This window comes from Bufo gargarizans, chromosome 1, assembly GCF_014858855.1.
Source record: "Bufo gargarizans isolate SCDJY-AF-19 chromosome 1, ASM1485885v1, whole genome shotgun sequence".
Taxonomy (NCBI): domain Eukaryota; kingdom Metazoa; phylum Chordata; class Amphibia; order Anura; family Bufonidae; genus Bufo; species Bufo gargarizans.
Genome location: NC_058080.1, coordinates 386,166,161 through 386,187,162, shown reverse-complemented (window position 1 = coordinate 386,187,162; position 21,002 = coordinate 386,166,161). Strand labels below are relative to the sequence as shown.

General features: G+C 43.3%; 1 protein-coding gene across 1 annotated transcript in view; it reads left to right on the top strand.

The window, feature by feature from the left end:
• The window catches only part of TM6SF2 (transmembrane 6 superfamily member 2), a 48,880-nt gene that overhangs the window by 16,445 nt on the left and 11,433 nt on the right, over positions 1 to 21,002 (top strand). The window contains exons 2-5 of the mRNA XM_044285545.1: positions 8,681 to 8,784; positions 11,253 to 11,350; positions 13,645 to 13,748; positions 17,128 to 17,210. Of these exons, the coding sequence (XP_044141480.1) occupies positions 8,681 to 8,784; positions 11,253 to 11,350; positions 13,645 to 13,748; positions 17,128 to 17,210 (389 nt within the window). The remainder of the gene's footprint in view (positions 1 to 8,680; positions 8,785 to 11,252; positions 11,351 to 13,644; positions 13,749 to 17,127; positions 17,211 to 21,002) is intronic.

Genomic DNA, 21,002 nt, shown 5'->3' with positions numbered 1-21,002 from the left:
GTAGTATATGGCCAAAAAATGAACAGACTATTGCTGGTTAAATGCACTTGGTGTCACAGCTTGACCAACCACACTACTGAGGGTTAAATGCACTTGGTGACGGGCGCAGCTTGCCCCTGATGTAGTATATGGCCAAAAAATAAACAGACTATTGCTGGTTAAATGCACTTGGTGTGACAGCTTCACCCTGATGTAGGCTTTAGCCAGAAAACAACCACACCATTGAGGGTTAAATGCACTTGGTGACAGGCGCAGCTTGCCCCTGATTTTGTATATGGCCAAAAAATGAACAGACTATTGCTGGTTAAATGCACTTGGTGTGACAGCTTCACCCTGATGTAGGCTTTAGCCAAAAAACAACCACACCATTGAGGGTTAAATGCACTTGGTGACAGGCGCAGCTTGCCCCTGATTTTGTATATGGCCAAAAAATGAACAGACTATTGCTGGTTAAATGCACTTGGTGTGACAGCTTCACCCTGATGTAGGCTTTAGCCAAAAAACAACCACACCATTGAGGGTTAAATGCACTTGGTGACAGGCGCAGCTTGCCCCTGATTTTGTATATGGCCAAAAAATGAACAGACTATTGCTGGTTAAATGCACTTGGTGTGACAGCTTCACCCTGATGTAGGCTTTAGCCAAAAAACAACCACACCATTGAGGGTTAAATGCACTTGGTGACAGGCGCAGCTTGCCCCTGATTTTGTATATGGCCAAAAAATGAACAGACTATTGCTGGTTAAATGCACTTGGTGTGACAGCTTCACCCTGATGTAGGCTTTAGCCAAAAAACAACCACACCATTGAGGGTTAAATGCACTTGGTCGCAGCTTGTGCTGGCGCACCACAAGACACAAAATGGCCGCCGATCACCCCAGAAAAATGTGACTGACAAACGGTCTGGGCAGCCTAAAAACAGTGAGCAATTGAGGATCAGCAGCTCAATGATCCACAGCTGCAGATCGATCAGTTAATCAAGTCCTTTGGAGGAGTTAATCTGCCTAATCTCGCCCTACTGTCGCAGCCGCAACCTCTCCCTACGCTAATCAGAGCAGAGTGACGGGCGGCGCTATGTGACTCCAGCTTAAATAGAGGCTGGGTCACATGGTGCTCTGGCCAATCACAGCCATGCCAATAGTAGGCATGGCTGTGATGGCCTCTTGGGGCAAGTAGTATGACGCTTGTTGATTGGCTGCTTTGCAGCCTTTCAAAAAGCGCCAAGAAAGCGTCACAAAAGCGCCAAGAAAGCGACGAACACCGAACCCGAACCCGGACTTTTACGAAAATGTCCGGGTTCGGGTCCGTGTCACGGACACCCCAAAATTCGGTACGAACCCGAACTATACAGTTCGAGTTCGCTCATCCCTAGTTATAAACTCTGAAACGTGTTCTCCATTGCACAATAAACAGCTATTACACCAAAAGTTCCCGAATTGAGGTAGTTTTTTGTGTGACTAAGAAGTACCCTACCATGTGCCAGCACACAAACCATCCACTACTTCATGTTTTGATCTGGAATAGACTGTGTAGTGTTCCCAATGCATTTTTGTGTATGGAAATAAAAGCTATTAGAAGGATTCTGAGTTTTATTCACTTTTTTAAAAGCACTGCTATTATTTTGAACGTAACTGTATGCCCTGGATAGAGGATAAGTGATCAAAGGGCCTTTAACAGGTGAGCATTTCTGTTTTAGTTTTTACACCCAAAGAAAACCTTTAGGCCTCTTTCAGATGGGCGTTGCGGGAAAATGTGCGGGTGCGTTGCGGGAACACCCGCGATTTTTCCGCGCGAGTGCAAAACATTGTAATGCGTTTTGCACTCGTATAACATGGTTATAAGGGAAAATAATAGCATTCTAAATACAGAATGCATAGTAAAATAGCACTCACCTTAGTCCACTTGATCACGTAGCCCGGCATCTCTTCTGTCTCCTTTGCTGAACAGGACCTGTGGTGAGCATTCATTGCAGGAACAGGACCTGTGGTGACTTCACTCCGGTCATCACATGATCCATCACCATGGTAAAAGATCATGTGATGGAACATGTGATGACCGGAGTGACGTCACCACAGGTCCTGTTTAGCAAAGGAGACAGACGAGATGCCCGGCAGCGCGATCAAGTGGACTAAGGTGAGTTAAATTTTTATTTTATTTTTTTAACCCCTCCAGCGCTATTATACTATACATTCTATATTCAGGATGCTATTATTTTCCCTTATAACCATGTTATAAGGGAAAATAATAATGATCGGGTCTCCATCCCGATCGTCTCCTAGCAACCGTGCGTGAAAATCGCACCGCATCCACACTTGCTTGCGGATGCTTGCGATTTTCACGCAACCCCATTCATTTCTATGGGGCCTGCGTTATGTCAAAAACGCACCAAATAGAGCATGCTGCGATTTTCACGCAACGCATAAGTGATGTGTGAAAATCACTGCTCATGTGAACAGCCCCATAGAAATGAATGGGTTGGTATTCAGTGCGGGTGCAATGCGTTCAACTCACGCATCGCATCCGTGCGGAATACTCGCCCGTGTGAAAGGGGCCTTAAAGATAGGGAATGTGAAAAGGTCCAACAGCTATGACACGACAGGTGATAAGTGTCTTATTGATGGAGGTCTGACTGCTAGGACCCTCATGATCTAAGGAACGTGTGGTCTTAAGACTCTTGTGTACATAGATTGGCGGTAATGTAATTAAATGTCTCAGGACCCCTTTTTTCATGATCAGTGTGTGTTCCAGCAGTCAGACCCCAGCAATCTGATATTTATCACCTATCCTGTAGATGGGCAATAGGTCATTATGGTAGGACAACTCTTTTAAATATACTGTAGATTATATGCAATCTGAGGTGGTTACAATTTGGTAAATTTCATGCCAGACATTTATGGTTAAAGGGTTTGTCTCACTTCAGTAAATTGCATTTATCATGCAGTTAATACAAGGCACTTACTAATGTATTGTGATATTGCCTCCTTTCCATCACATTATACACAGCACGTATCAGTGGTTATTACCACCGTGTAATCCAGCAGTGGTGGCCATGCTTACACATTTACACCTTTACCTATAGTGTGTATGTATGGCCACCGCTGCTGGATTACACGGTGGTAATAACCACGGATACATGCTGTGTATAATGTGATGGAAAGGATAAAAAACTGAATGTGGTACCCAGACCCGAACTTCTTCACAGAAGTTCAGATTTGGGTTCAAGGTTGTGTAGATTGTATTATTTTCCCTTATAACATGGTTATAAGGGAAAATAATAGCATTCTGAATCCAGAATGCATAGGGCAATAGGGCAAAAGGGGTTAAAAAAAAATAAAAAAAAATTTAACTCACCTTGATCCACTTGTTTGCGCAGCCGGCATCTCTTCTGTCTTGTTCTGTGAGGAATAGGACCTTTGATGACGTCACTACGCTCATCACATGGTCCGTCACATGATCCATCACCATGGTAATGGATCATGTGATGGACCATGTGATGAGCGTAGTCACGTCATCAAAGGTCCTATTCCTCAAAGAAGAAGACAAAAGAGATGCCGGCTGCACGAACAAGTGGATTAAGGTGAGTTAAATTTTTTTTTTTTCTCCAGCCCTATTGTACTATGCATTCTGTATTCAGAATGCTATTATTTTCCCTTATAACCATGTTATAAGGGAAAATAATACAATCTACACAACACCTAACCCAAACCCGAACTTTTGTGAAGAAGTCCGGGTTCGGGTTCGGGTCTGGGTACCAAACATGCCGATTTTTCTCATGCGCATGCAAAACGTGATGCAATGTTTTGCACCTGCGTGGAAAAAATGCAAACCCTGAACGCAATCGCAGTGAAAACGGACTGTTTTAGTGCACAAATCTCACAATTTTCCATGAACGCATCCGGCCCCAATCCGCAACGCCCGTGTGAAAGAGGCCTAATACAATCTACACAACCTTGAACCCCAACCTGAACTTCAGGGAAAAAGTTCGGGTCTGGGTACCACAGTCAGTTTTTTATCACGCGTGTGCAAAACGCATTGCACCCGCACGATAAAAACTGAACAATGGAACGCAATCGCAGTCAAAACTGACAATACCTACTCGCACGGGTTTGCCGCAATGCACCCGGGATGCATCCTGAGCCAAAACATGACGCCCGTGTGAACCCAGACCCTCAGACTTCCTAATATGCCAGAGAAGAATTCACCTTACTTCTTCCAAGCTGTCCTGTAAGGTACTCGCTCCTTGTGAGTTTATGAATAAAACATGACAATATAATACCCATCTCCTTCCTGTAAAAGTCACTGATTCCAGGCAGAAGCATCAAATAATTCACTTCTTGGAAAATGTGTATTATATAGCAGCTTGTAAAATGGGCATTAACCAATGCTCCTTTACCTGGGAGCCTCTCTATGGTTTTGAAATCCATATTCTTTTCATTAAAAGATCAAATTAAATTTTCACTGCTAAAAAAAAAAAAAAAAAAAATCGTATCTACTATCTTCCCATGTAAGGCTGAGTCAACAAGTGGATTTATATTATGATCCTGGTAATATGGAGCAATACACATGTGACCTTTGCCTCCCAGATATTAGATAAATGAAATTATTCAGTGCATTCTGTGTAGAACATTGCTGATAAATGCACCTACAATATACACCTGTACAGTACATATCTTGATTTAATTTTTTTGTATTTTTAAGGGATTGTCCCATAAAAATAGTCTACCCTTTCTAAAACAGCACCTAGATCTGAATACTTTTGTAATTGCATCCCATTAAAAATTTAGTATCGCTACTGAGTGATTCAATAAAGCCTATTGGTATACCGCCACCTGCTGTTTATTCTTTTAATTACCGTATATTACTGTCTACCTCATGTCATGAATAGCCGAGGTGGTTGCACGTGCTCAGTTCCATCCTTCAACTGCCACCATCTGTGACGATTAGGCCAGTTTCAGACAAGTGAGTTCACTGTAAGGCCTCTTTCACACTACCGTATGGCTATTTCAGTGTTTTACAGTCAGTTTTTCATGAATCCGTTGTTCCGTTTTTTCTTTCCGTTGTGATTCCGTTTTTCCGTATGGGATATACAGTAATTACATAGAACAAATTGGGCTGGGCATAACATTTTTAATAGATGCTTCCACAAAAAACGGAACGGATACGGAAGACATACGGATGCATTTCCCTATGCATTCAGTTTTTTTGCGGACCCATTGACTTTAATGGAGCCACAGAATGTGATTTGCGGCCAAATATAGGACATGTTCTATCTTTGCACGGAACGGAGATACGGAAACACAAACGGAATGCATACGGAGTACATTCTGTTTTTTTTTGCTGACCCATTGAAATGAATGGTTCCGTATATACGGAACGTAAAAAAAAGCCTGCAAAACGGAAAAAGTAGTGTGAAAGAGGCCTAAGAAACATGCTCCACGTGGAAGCGTGATTTCCTGTTCTGAACTCTGTTCTTGTAATGGGACCTCACAGCATTAGGCTACATGCACACGACCGTATGTGTTTTGAGGATCCGCAAATTGCGGATCCGCCCAAAAAAAAAGGATGATGTTCCGTATGGCATCCGTTTATTTGGTGTATCCATTGTAATAATGCCTATCCTTGTTGCGGGGCAATGGAACGGACATACTGATGCGGACAGAACACGGTGTGCTGTCCGCGTTTTTTGCGGACCCATTGAAATGAATTGGTCCGCATCCTATCCGCAAAAAAAAAAAAAGGAACGGACACGGAAACAAACAACAACGTTCGTGTGCATGTAGCCTTATAATTATTTATAATGCTGTGTGTCCCTGCCTGCCATCAGCTGTAATGAATTGTACTAATGCATTATGTCAGTAGAGTTTATTCCAGATGATGTTGGGCAGGGACACACAACATTATAAATCAGTATAATGCCATGAGGCCCTGTGACAAAAGCAGCATTCAGGATGGGAAATCACGCTCCCACATGGAGCATGTTTCTTGTAGTGAACGCGTTCGTCTGAAACTAGGGAGGGAGCTGCATTAGAGGGAACACACAAGCTGCCAGCCTGAAGAAGATCTAGCAGAGCAATTGGAGAAATTAATGGGGGGAGCTTTAGATCTATTTGATTTACATGGCTGGTGCGAGCCTTGTTAGAAGGAGATTGAGATGTACTATATGATGTCTGATTTATATTTTTTTGTGCATTAATCATGAAATAACCCCTTTAATTCATAAGTGGGAAAAATAACATAATGGCTAAATGGAAACTGAATTTGAAACTTTTTAACAAATGTTGCATAAATCAATAATGCAGGCAAACATAGGAAACTTTGAAATATATCTGATCAGAGATAAATACTTCTTTTTCCACTTATCATACACTTCAGGCCTCATGCACACGGCCATTGGGCGGCTGTGGCCGTATTGCGGCCCACAAACGGCAGGTCGGCAATCCACGGCCACTGGCCGTGTGCACCCCGCATCACTTGAATGGGTCCGCAATTCCGGAGATGCGGAACGGAGTCACGGAACACCGGAAGCACTACGAAGTGCTTCAGTGCTGTTTCTTTCCGTGGTTCCGCACCGCAAAAAAATGACATGACATTTTTGCGGTGCAGACATACCACGGACCCTTCAAGTTGAATGGGTCCGGCCCGCTGCACGGATGTTGCCCGTGCATTGGCGACCGCAATTGCGGTCCCCAATGCACGGAACGGCCACACAACGGCCGTGTGCATGAGGCCTCAATCTGAATTCTCTGCTAAATCTTGCTTGAGAGACCAAGATGGACTGCAAGTTCACTGAAGGATCATATTACATAGCTGCCCATAGAAGTCTGTGGAGAGCGTAGGGGGAGGGGGAGTGAGCCACTAGAAAGAGAGGCATTTTCTTTTATAAGATATATTTCAAATATTCTTATATTTACCTGTATTATTGCACTTTATACAAAGTTTGCTAAAATTACAGTAATTAGTTAAACAAATGCTATTTTATTGCAGTTTTGTGGCCATCATAGCATTGATTGTTGTTAACTCCTTCCCAAACACTTCACATAATGCCCATGCCTCCCAAGTGTCCCTCTTTTTGACCCAAGTCCCTCTTTGATCCTTAAATGTCCCTCTTTTTGACCTGGGGAATTAATGCATACAGTAAATGTGCATTAATAAATTAACTAAATTGCTTCTTACTAAACTATCTGTCTGGTTTCTACCTGTATATTAGACCATAACGTCATTATTTGGTGCAATTTGGACCTTAAAATCTAGAATCCAATGATTTTTATGCTAATATTTAAATGGATATTGAAGCGCAAGAAAACATTTGTCTCAGGGGCTCCACGTGCTGTAAAAAAAAAGTAAAGGAACTTATACTCACCTAATCCATTCCCAGCTACCACAGTGGCGATGGATTCAGTAATTATGCTTTGGGCGGCGTTAGAGGCGTGGCCTAGTAAGAAAAATACTGTGTGATGTGTATTGCACATATTGTCCCTCTGTGATTTTCAAAGGTTGGGAGGTATGAATGACTTAGGCCTCATGCACACAAACGTTGTTTTGGTCCGCATCCGAGCCACAGTTTTTGCGGCTCGGGTGCGGACCCATTCACTTCAATGGGGCCGCAAAAGATGCAGACAGCACTCCGTGTGCTGTCCGCATCCGTTGCTCCGTTCTGTGGTCCGCAAAAAAAGTATAACCTGTCCTATTCTTGTCCGTTTTGCGGACAAGAATAGGCAGTTATATCAATGGCTGTCCGTGCCGTTCCGCAAATTGCGGAACGCACACGGACACCTTCCGTGTTTTGTGTATCCGCAATTTGCGGACCGCAAAACACACAACGGTCATGTGCATGAGGCCTAATTCACACAGTCAGTGTTTGGAGAGTGTTTTCCATATGCAGCAGGTACAACACCTGCAACACTGATTGGATAATGTTAGACATACCTCCAACTGGTAACATCCATCTGGACCTTCGTTGCAAATTCATTTGCCTGCAATTCATTTATAACTTCTGGCAGGAATAATAAAGGGAGTAGGGGTGCACAATATTTCCTGGTTGGGGGCCACATTGTCAGCCTGAACCAATTCCAAGGGCCGAAAATAAAACTTAAAGCGGTATTACCAACTGAAATACTGTATTTATGGCATAATGTACATACAGTATATACCATAAATGTCTAGTTACACTTCCAGGACTCCCATCTAATGGGAGAATATGTGAAAGATACATTTGAGCAGCCACAAGACATAGACATACATGTCTGTCCCCAGATGGTTGGGGGCCGCAGGTTGTGCACCCCTTACATAGAGTAATGAGAATAGATATTACATGTTACTAAAACATACATGTCAGGAGAGGAGACGGCTCCTCTTCCAGAGGCCTGCCCTCCACTATGTGTGAGCAAAAAAAGTCAATTTTAGCACATTTGAATTATAAATGCAAGTCACCTGTTCAACAGGACAGAGATTTTTGGTAGAGTTGGTAAGAGCTTCCCCTTCCTCCTGCTGAATGGGCCTCCAAGCAATTGTGTTAGTTATTCTTTCAACCAGTCGGCAGCCATTTTGTAAATGGGCTGTTGAAGCCAGTGGGTATCAGCTGCTGAGGCCTATTGGTAGAATGTGTACGCTTATGTTTTACAGCAACTCAATAGACCATCACTCTAAGCCATTGTAATGGAAGGTGTTCTTCTGGTTTCAGCCCCCTTGTTGTAGCTGGCGTCGGAGTGCTGGTGCTCTTGGCTTTGTTTGTCGTCTTATATTTCTTTGCACAAGGAAACCCACCTAAAGATCCTCTATTTTATGGTAAGTGGACCACCAACTTTGGTTTCCCTTAAACACATTGTATAGGGCAGGACTTTTCAAACTTTTTATATTCCTGCCTCACCAACCAATCCATGCTAGTGCACTTCCCCACTGGCGCAAGACAATACAGCAAAATAACCCCAGCAGGCCAAGCAAATGATAATTACATTGTGGTATATTAAATGATATATATGATTGGAGTGGTGCGCCTGCCCATACAATTAAATTATTCCTAGTCTCAGCCTCGCTCCCTTTTCCCTTCCTTGCTTCCAGTCCCAGGCTGGCTGCACCTCTGTGGTGATCAGTGCTGGATGCCATGTTCTGTCTGACTTAAAGGGAATCTGTCAGCTCCAAAACACTCCCCCCACCAAAATTTTTTTTAATAAAAATAAAATAGAGTAATGTGTATAGTGTAAGTGATGCAAAGTTTGCTACTGTAATTTCCCCTTCATACTCACTTGTATTCCGACACTGTGCTCCTACAAACCAGCAGTAAGATGCATGGAGAGGACCTCCGAGCTCAGGCACATAATGGAGAGGACTAGAGGAGGAGACCTATCGATGCATTTTACTGCTGGTTTGTGTGAGTATGCATCCGAGTATGAAGATGAAAATTACATAATCGAACTCAGCGCCACTTAGGCTTCCTGCACACGTCATGGAATACGTGCGGTTTTTCAGCGCAGATTCTCTTGCGGAAAACCTGCAATGCAGTACAGCACCAGCAAAGTCTACAAGATTCAACAAATCTCATGCACACTTTGAAGATGTTTTTTGTGTGCAAATTGACCCGCCGTGTGGATTTCCAAATCCTCAGCATGTCAATTGTGTTTTAGGTGCGGATTTTTCCCTTTTTTCAATGTAGGGTGAGGTCTGCAGCAAAACCACATTTAATCTGCACCAAAATCTGCAATTTGAAATTGCTAATTTTGGTGCGGATATGGTGCAGAAACGCACACGAATTCGTGCTGAGCTGGTGAGCAGACGGCCTTGCACTATTCAGCTCTTAATTTAGTTTGGGATGTGTTCTGGAGCTTACAGATTCCCTTTTGTGTCATGGAGGAGGAGAGACGTGGGTGCACAGCACTGAGCCGGTACTCACTCTGGAGGTGGTCCAGACTGACTGATATGCTGTCTCCTGGCGCTTTCCTTCTCCTGCTGACCCAGACATGAAGATAATGAAGAGGTGGTATGGGTTATTAGACCATTACGCTGGGTTCAGACCTGAGCGTTCGGGATGTCGCGCTCTGTATGCGCGATTGTACCGGCGTTTGCAATCGCGCATACAGAGACAAGCGAACGCCCATTGTCGCGCGTTCCCGGAAGTCTATGTACGGGAACGCGCGACAAGACTCCCCAAAGAAGCTCATGTACTTCTTGGGGCGTCGGGCGTTTTACAGCGCGATCGTACGCGCTGTAAAACACCCAGGTGAGAGCCATTCCCATAGGGAATCATTGGTTTCTCCTTGTTGAGCGTTTTACAGCGCGTAGGAACGCGCTGTAAAACGCTCAGGTCTGAACCCAGCCTCAGGGAAGGAGGAGGGGGAGCAGAACACTGCACACTGTTTACTTCAGTAAAAAAATATATAAAAAACATAAAAAAAATTAATCATAATGGGGCCCCACACCTCACTGTCTCACAGTTTGAGGAGTGCTAGTATAGATAAAAAAATTAAAATTTTGAAATACATTCTGTGAGGAGTTATATTTACTTGCATAGTACGGTGCCACCTGGTGGTCAGAGTACATAGCAATGTGCATGTCCACTTACTGAGGAGAGTGCTGCTGGTCAGGCATGCTCAGTCATTCTCCCCACAGCTAGGTCTCTGTGTAGTGATCCTCTGTTCACTGCAGCCGATAGTAAAGCTTTCTACCTCGCTTTTCAGGGAAGCCTCGGCTGTAGCTGAGAAGACTCCTTCTGCAGGGGAAATAACAAGGGACAACAGAGGGGAAAGGAGACACATTTTTATCCAGAGGGGCTATTAACAGCCATTCATCCCTGCGAGAGTTGTCTCTCCTCTGCACTTCACTGCAGTACAGTTGTAGGAATCACTGACCCCTGTAGTGTTTGCTCCATCTATTCCACATGAGCAGGCTACAGTCCAAGTAATATATGCCATTATTTTGAGCGCAAGTTACAGACGGGACAGGGATGTTTTCAGTGGTGTTTAGTTGTCCCTGTGACAGCTGCATTTTGTGGACAGTTTATGAGTAGCCTCAGGAAAACTATGAAAACTGTCCATCTGGGTGAATCTTTCTTCTACACTGCAAGTACTGAAGTGGGAAGATTTGCTTTAACTCATTTTTCTTTATAATGTGCCTTAATGTGCCTTAAAATGCACAAGGTTTCATTTGATGTTTTTTTAATGTCTCTGTCCTCCTCTTGCTAGTCTATTAAACATTGGCATGCCACTTATCTATTTAAGAATTTTTTATTTCCTTCCTTTTTTTCCCCCAAACATCTTTAGTTTTTGCAATCTTCTCCTTCACGAGTGTCATTGACTTAATAATATGGATGGAAGAAGATGGCTACATCAGCGGATTTATGGAGTTCTACATGAAGGAGGTGAGCATTACAGTCAAGTGCGCAGTCACTGCAGATGTGCCATGCTCTCCAGTGGTTCTGTAAGTATGGATAATGAACATTCAGAAGAATTGCTTCTAAGAAATTGCCACCTGCTTTGAATGGGTGCCAATTTCAGCAAGATACATATTGACTTTCAGTCCAAGCACTTTGCATATCGTTTTGAAGAAAAACCGACAGCTGGGATTGAAAATCTAAAGTCGCTACCATTAGAATGAGTGAAATGAATGAAACTTAAAGGATCTACACTTTCACACAAAAAAAAAAAAGAAAGAAAGACCTAAAAGAAATAATTGATTTTGACTCATTAAGGTCAAAAAAGAGTGGCGAGTGGCAGCCATTATAAGTCAGGTTCAAAGGTGCTGAAGGCACTTCCTTAGTCCCACAGGACTTCCCCGAACCATATTATGGAAGTATTGAACTTTAATTCCACAGGAACCCTGATGAGAGGAGAGCTGCTGACTGATAGTGCTTGATCTATTTATATAGAGTAACTATAACATTTTTGGAAAAGGTATAGAAATGAAAAGATTGCCTACTGTCTTTGAGACCTCCAACAGAAGTCATAGTGTAGTTTCAGTCATTAGAGCTTGGTCCTTCATAAAGCCTTGCTAACATTGAAATACATGGGAGCTTCTGTATTTACCGTGCTTACGCAACACAGTTTTCCCACGTGTCACACTTGCAATGTCTTCTACATAACATGAACCCTTAGGAGACCTATGTGTGGAGATTGCAGTAAAATAGTGCTGTCTGATAGGATGGGACTGCTTGAGTGCTTCTGTGACAGATGCTTAGGTAGCTAGTTAAGTGCTTTGTCAGCTTTCTCTGACTTTCCCAAGGCTACCCAAGTGGGTCTTGGCTCTTCTGAGAGCACATGGCTGAATGTAAATGAAGCTTCTGGTGGTCATTTTAATACCCTGTTAGAGAATTCTATGGAATGAAGGCTGTTCTGTCCCCTCATCTACTGGTCAGAGAGTGGAGAGTGGCTTCAAAAAGCACTTCTCACTCTGGAGGACCCAGGATGTTGCTTCCTGACAGATTCATTATAGTTTACTTTAGAAATTGGCCTTTTCTGGTGTCAAAAGACTCAGATTTACCGCAAGCATCATTTGTGCAAAAAAATGTTGGGGTCTTTTAATGCTAACCCTAAAGTGTGTGGGACTTGACGCGAGTGGTCTTGGCATCCTGTATCTTGACAGATCTAGCCTTTATGCACACGACCATATCCGTTTTGCAGTCCGGAGATTACAGATACCGTCAGTGTTGCATCTGCATTTTTTTGCGGACCCATCAACTTTTTTGAGGTCCATTGTCCGCATTTGGACACAAGTATACGACATGTTCTATCTATTTGCGGAACAGACATATGGATCATCTATGTGCTTTCCTCAAAAAGACAGAATATGTCCACAAAATGCTATCCACTGACCCATTAAAGTTAATGGGACTTGGCACGAGTGGGTTTAGCCTCCTGTTCTTGACAGATCTAGACTTTATGCACACAATCACATATGTATTGTGGTCCACAAATTTCAGATACCGTCAGTGTTGGATCTGCATTTTTTATGCGGACCCATTGACTTCATTTTGGACACAAGTATAGGACATGTTCTATCATTTTGCTGAGCAGACATACGGCTCATCCGTGTGCTTTCCTCAAAAAGACAGAATATGTCGGCAAAATGGTATCGGACCCATTAAAGTCAATAGGTCTGCAAAAAAATGCAGATGGCACACGGGCGGCATCCATAGTTTGCCTTACTGTGATTTACACCATAAACTGGAATAAATTATAGTGCAAATCTATGACAGTTTATAGCTGCCATACATTTTTTTTCTGGTGCATGGACTGCTAGAAGATGGACCTAATTTATTATGTAGCATGCACTTCTTAATAAATTTGGCACATCTTACTCCAATGTACATTTTATTAAGACCGGCATACGAAATGCCAGTCCTAATAAATCCAACCACAGTACCTAGGGTGGGGATTATATATTTTCTCTACATTTATGGCACTATCCTTCCTTTTGTGAACCCAGTGGTTCGCTAATGTATTATCTTTCACCTTTTCAAATATGCACACTACACTATAACAGGGGAGCTTGTATACCGCATAGCTATTTACTGCAACGGGAGAAGAGTCTAGGCTATTATCTCAAGGACATGGTATCATAAGCTTTTAACAAGGGTGTGCTGACAAAGATGGCAACAAGAGAGCTCCACTATAATATGGATATGTCAGTAGCATGACTGATATTTTCTTCCTGTAGGGGGAGCCATACCTCCGTACTGCACATGGAATGCTCATTTGCCTATGGGATGGGACTGCACATTACTTGCTGTACTTGATTATGCTGGGAGCAATTGCCCGTGGGTAAGTAAAGAAATAATTTGCTTTGAGATCTGGATACTTCCTAATAACTTTACATTTAAAAGCTCACCAGACAGCTCTAAAATTCACTACAAATAATAGCATTAACTTATAACATGTGTTGTGACATTTTTACCTAAATCTGCAGAATTCTGGAGGACCCTATTCTTGCAAATTATATAAATAGAGCAATTAAAGAGAAACAGGGACCCGGCTGTTTCAGAAATTGGATAACCCCTTTAATAATAATTAGTCACCTGCACTTAGATGTCCTCACTGGGGGCAGCACAGGGTATCTGCTCATCAGTACTTTAAGGATGGCTGCACACCATGCACGTTTATCTGCAGAGAATCTGCACCAAAACCGCACATAAATCCGCACTATTTATCATGTTTTTTGTGCTTTTTTGTGTGCAGTTTTTATGCAGTTTTTGGTGTGGATTTTCCACAGCTCTCACCCTTCTATAGGAGGGTGATATACACACAAGAAAAACGTAGCATCAATTGACATGCTGCAGATTTCAAAATCCGCACAGCAGATCGATTCCCACATCTAAGGAAAAAAAAGCAAAGTGTACCTGAGATTTGTTTAATCTCATACACTTTGTTGGTACTGTATTATGTTGTTGTTTTTCCGCACGAAAATCTGCCTGGAAAAACGGCATCATGTCTAGGCACCCTTACAGTACTGACTTGCTGAACCCTGTAGCATGCTCAAGCGCTGCAATGGAGATGAGTCCGATGTGCCTCGCTGTCCCTGCTCTCCCTGTCTGCAGGCGATGATTGTCAGGTTTCTTTCCTACGCATAAAATAACAGTGTCAATCATCATTCGCAGGCGGGGGAGGGGGCAGAAACCGTGAGCAGCATCGGACTCATGTCCCTTGCAGCACTTGAGCGCACTGCTGGGTTCGGCAGATCATTGCTCTTAGGCTAGGTCTACACGACAACATTTGTCGAGCGACAGATAGGGCACAACTACACTGCAACATTTGTTGTGCGACATTTTGTTGCACCAATGTCGCGCGACAATTTTTATAATGGCAGTCTATGATGTCTATGGTACACATCCGTTTCCTCCTGGGCGCATCGATTCCAGATCCCCTGATATAGGTCATTAGTGACCGAAACGTCGGGACAACTGTACATAATCGCATGCTATGCCTTGAATAATATTGGATGTAATGTGACACAAAGTGTTCAAAAAGAATGAATAAAACTACTCTGTAATATCAGTCAAAATTGGTGTGCCATAGAATTTCTCTCAGATAGCTTGAAATCTTGTCATCCTCTGATAATGAATGCATGTCTCTGTCCCCTATTAGGGCTCATTCACACGAACGTGTGCTGCCCGTTGCCGTATTGTGGACCGCATCTGCGGATCCGCATTACACAGGCACCGTTCCATGGCCATTCCGCATCGCGGATGAGGACCCATTCATTTCAATAGGTCCTCAAATCCAGAGGTGCGGAACAGAAGATCGGAATGGAACACTACAGAAGCACTACGGAGTGCTTTCTGGGGTTCCCTTCCGTTCTTCCGCACTGCAAAAATATAGAACTTGCTCTATCTTTTTATGGAATGGAAGGATTGTGGACACATTCAAGTGAATGGGTCTGCGATCCCCATGCGCCTGCCCCACAGACGGTGCCCGTGCATTGCGGACCGCAATTTGCAGTCCAAAGCACGGGCAAGTCCTTAGGGCATATGGTTGAGCATCCATTGTTTTTCTGTGGACTTAATTTCACTGTGTATTAGATAGTCGCTTCCCTTCAGCAGCTAAACCTATAGCTTTTTTTGTTATCGTAAAAAGCAGTTGTCCAGTTAGGGCCATCCCTTTAAGCAGGCTGTTCATGGTGAGCTTTATGTCAAGCCTTAAAAGATATATGGAAAGATATTTCCCACAATATATATACTTTTTATCCATGGAAAAGTGTATGTGTGTATATATATATATATATATATATATATATATACATACATAGGATAAGGAGCCAATTCACACCATATAGTCTTTATTAAACTGCACAGTCACATGGGGTTAAAAATGAGTATGAAGGAAAAAGGTGGCATTACTGGTAGAGATGTGATATTTTGTAATAAAGATAACACACAATTGTTACATAAAAACAGACATGCAACGCAAGTCTCTGGAACATAATAAACACTCTGTGTAAAATACTGTGAAAGTCCAATAGGACTGGGCACAGAAAAATCAATAGCCAGCACGCCTATTGTAAACCAAACAAAGCTATACGCCAAAATTATCTACAGATAGGTAGTAGAAAGAGATAGTGTCCATCGCATACTCTAAATCCAGGATGGCGCTCACCCCGAGGTTCGTTTTCTAGGAGATATCATACCTTTGATTTGCTAGACCGACACCAAAATACAGATAAAAATATCTGTTGTTGATCGACTTTCCCGGTCAGATTGTTAACTGTTATTTCTAGGTGTACGGCCATGGAGACTACAAAATATGTCTAGCTCCTGACTAGTGATGAGTGGCAGGGGCTATATTCGAATTTGTGATATTTCACTAATATTTGGGGCGAATATTCGTCATATATTCGCTAATTCGAGATTATTTTCTTGATTGCTAAAAATCGACAATGTAATATTCGCGTAATGTGCGCGAAATACCGGCTTGGGTCACTTTTGCTAAATTTTCCAAGCTGCTAGAAGTTTCCTGAGACTGGAGAAAATGGTTGGCACGGAAGAACATTAAAAATGTTTTTATATGCAGTTAGAGTGCTCCAATATATTTACGATTGCGCTAATCGGCACTAATGATGTGAATATTTTGGCGCAGTACGTGAGACTTCACATTTTATCAGGTCTGACTACATATTACTGATTGGTGCACTATGTATTGTTGTGACATCACAGCACTATGTCTGTAGCATGTATGTATGGGCAGCAGAACCTATCAGCTACACTATATCACTATCTACCCTACACTGACTATCTACCACTAACTATCTGTATTATATATATGAGCTATCTAACTATCTATCTAATGTAGTGTGGAAAACACAGAGCACAGCAATGACACTGCTGTCTCTCTCAGAACTTTAAAAACTGTAGAAAATGGCTGCTGGGGAGGTTCTTATATAGTAGGGGGTAGGCAGCTTTCCTATTGGTTGCTAGGGATGTTGCTAAGCTCAAAGACATTGCAGCCTTCTCATTGGCCCACAAGCAAGAAGGGGGGTTACTGATGAAAAAAAATCTCAAATATTTGAAATTACGAATATATCACTATATTCTAAATATTCGCAAATTCTCGAAGTGCCGATATTCATGATTAATATTCGCAATTCGAATATTCGCGCCCAACCCTACTCCTGACAAGTCATTGCTTCTTTTCATGTTTTTCTACCCAGGACAAACTACAAGACAGTGGGGCTTTACTGGCTGGGCTCACTGGTTATGAGCATGGTGGTCTTTTTGCCTGGGAATGTGGTCGGTAAGCCAAGATTATCATTTGTCATTCACTTGCCTGAACATCCTACTAAACTGAAGTATCCAGGTTGTTTACCCCTTCATTGTTCACCAGGCACTGCTCCGTGCGTTTGGTTGTGACCCTGCCTGGTAAACAATGAAGGTGGGTGCAGCTCTCGCAGGAAGGCAGGGGTCTATTCAATCAGTTGATTGGACCTGCACAAGTCTTATATTGTACTCGTGGATAACTCCTTTAGACATAGTAAAATGTACTATTTTTTTCCTTTCTGCTCCATCCCACACATTTTATTGTCTATAATAGTACTCTATTGTCTGTGCTCCTGTAATTCTGTATTTGGTATTCCTTAAAGGGGCAGTCCAGGATTTTACAGTGATGGCATATCCCCAGGATAAGCCATCACTGTCTGATCAGTGGGTGTCCGACAACCTTGCTGACTAGTTATTCTGCAGCAGCACCGAAGCTAGAACTCAGCCTTGGATTACTGCATTACTAATTACTGAAGCACTGCTCCCATGCTCTTCAATGACAGCATTTCTACAGTAACCAGCTCTGTCTACTACACAGTGGACAGAACTGTGTATTTCCAGCATCAGAGCTACTGCAGAACAGCTGATCGGAGGGGTGTGGGTTGTTGGACAACCATCGATCAGATGGTGATGACTGTGGATGATACAAACTACAAATTGGCGTGGTATTAAAAAGCAGGAAGTGCTCAACCCCATATGCAGTGGTGCATCTATACTGGGGGGGCAGATCCTGCACTTGTGGTCCGCTGCTAATGGCAATCCCCAGCAAAAATGCATACAATGGAGGATGCCTGCAGCGGACCACAAGTACCACAATGGACATCCTACACAGGATAGCAATTGTGTGGATGTGATAAACAGTATATACCGTATTTTTCGCCGTATAAGACGCACCGGCGTATAAGACGCACCTAGGTTTTTGGGGAGGAAAATAAGAAAAAAAATATTTTTAACCAAAAGGTGTGCTGTGGGTTTGGAACTAGGTGGTCTGTGGATGGCACTATTACTGGGGATCTGTGGATGACGGACACTGTTATGGGGGGATCTGTGGATGACGGACACTGTTATGGGGGGATCTGTAGATGACGGACACTGTTATGGGGGGATCTGTGGATGACGGACACTGTTATGGGGGGATCTGTAGATGACGGACACTGTTATGGGGGGATCTGTGGATGACTGACACTGTTATGGGGGGATCTGTGGATGACGGACACTTATGGGGGGATCTGTGGATGACGGACACTTATGGGGGGATCTGTGGATGACGGACACTGTTAGGGGGGAACTGTGGATGACAGACACTGTTATGGGGGATCTGTGGCTTTCACTGTTACAGGGGGATCTGTGGCTGGCACTGTTACAGGGGGGATCTGTGGATGGCACTGTTATACATGTGTCATCCACAGACCCTCCCAGCCCATAACTGTGCCATCCACAGATCCCCCGCCGCTCCTGTATACTAATATAATATGTCTTATTCAATTAATAGTTATTAAATATGCCTCTTTATTCCTAAAAGTACCTTAAATCCGAAGCGCTTCAGTACAATGCCGGCAGGCCGGGCAGCCGGCGCGGCGCATCACTCACTGACGTCACTTGCCTGCGCCGCCTGCTTCATTCATAAAGTAGGCGGCGCAGGCACGTGACATCAGGGAGTTACGCTGCCGCCCGCCCAGCCTGCATACTACTGAAGCGCTAAGGATTTAAGGTACTATTAGGCATAAAGGGGCATATTTAATAACCATTCATTGAATATGACATATTTTATTAGTACACCGGAGCGGCGGGGCGGGCCTTTAGTACAGTGACTGCACCGCCCCGCCGCTATTGCCGGCCCCAGCTCCTCCTCCCAGTCCCTCCCCGAGTCCTCGCTCTCTTTACATCGCTGCCAGCGATGTAAAACTGACTGCATTCGCCGTATAAGACGCAGGGGCATTTCTCCCCCATTTTGGGGGAAGAAAAAGTGCGTCTTATACGGCGAAAAATACGGTATAATATAACAAAAACAAAGACAGGTGCTCTCTGCGGTCTTACTAAGCCCTCAAACTGGTGTTAAAATTGAGAGATTAGCCAACATGTCCTACGTGAGGACATGTCTGAGCCAGAGCACCGCGCCAAGGTTTCTCAAGTAGCTTGTGACCTAACGCTAAACCTACCTGTGCCGTATGGGCAATACCAGGAGCCAGTGGGCGAACTGCGGGAGCGCAAGGTCCGACTCACAGCAATCTCCCAGTAACCTCCAGCATGTGACCATGCATACAGTGGGAGGAGGCAGAGAGCTCTGAGTCCCACCCAAGACTGGCTGATATAGCCCGGGCCTCACATGTGCACCAGAATGCTGCCTGTGGATGGAAATAAAGGCACATTCAGACGAGGAGTTTCTACACCTCCAAAAATTCTAAATACAAACTACAAATTAGCGTGGTATTAAAAAGCAGGAAGTGCTCAACCCCATATGCAGTGGTGCATTTATACCGGGGGGACAAATCCTGCACTGTGGATGAGCAAATTGTTTCTAACAAATCTTCTGGAGCAGCAATGTGCTGGCCTTGCTGCTCAAGAGACTCCCCCTTGATTGACAAGACCATGTCAATCTTGCATCTCCACAATAGCTCCCTTCGGCTATCTACGGCTCCTACTTCAGCAGTACAAATACTGACTTTGCATGCACCGCTGATGTCTGGCTACACCCGGAAGTTGAGGTGGCACTTCTCCATCTGAAGCCTAAATGAGATTGGCAGGGGTCACCACCTTGGCCCAACAAATCCATCATTGAACCCTAAAGTGTCACTAAGTTTTCAGCATACATTGCATTAATCAATAGTACAGTGTGTGTACATGAGGAATATCACTATTTATGGCCATTATATCACTTGCATCTGACATTTTTAGCAGTTTTGTGCTTGCTGAATATCTAGTTTACAGTTCTCTCAGACTTGATGGGTGTAGACGAGCTGCCATCCACTGCATACACAGAAAGTAGAGGAGAATCTCCTTCCTACCTGTCTCACTGTCACTCAGAAGCAGCCCCAGGATAATGAAGATCAGAACAGAAAAGTACTCACCTGGATGGTTGTGAAGGAAGCCCTTTTACTGAGCTATAACCTTTCTATGTAGCTGTGCAGTCTCTCCATAGACTTGCATTTGTATGATCCTCCTGCAGAGATGATCCATACTGGATGTGAAAAAGGCATTTTTCAAAAGGGAAAAGCAATTAGGGGGTTGGACGGAGGTAAACAGAAGAACTAGAGATTTCTCTCTGATAAAACATATTACAAAATTTCTTGCAAGTTGTGTGAAAAGTTAGTCACCATTTAAAAGCAATTCTACAAAATAATATGCAATCTCACAGGACAAAGTTCAGGTGACTGAGCAGAGATAACCAATAATGAGATTCAAAGACAGTGTATATATGTATTTATATCCATGGCATTTTCAAGCTATAGGAGTAATAACATTTATTAAATTGGTTATTGAAAAACCCTCTAAAAACCTCTCAAGACTTTGCTCTTTCAGCTCCATCACTGACTCATAGCTGAGGATAAACCGTTAAAACTAATGTTTGATTTCATAAGAGATGGGAATAAAACTTGTCTCCTATATCCCACGGTGTCGCTATGATTTATGTGTCGATGTCTCATAGTGCGCTGGGAGACAAAGGTATGCTTCTGTCACTTTCAGGATGAGAGATGGTGGATCTGGGGGCGTTTATGCCTTATTGTACAGCAATGAAATCTCACTAGGGACCCATGACTCAGTCAATGTC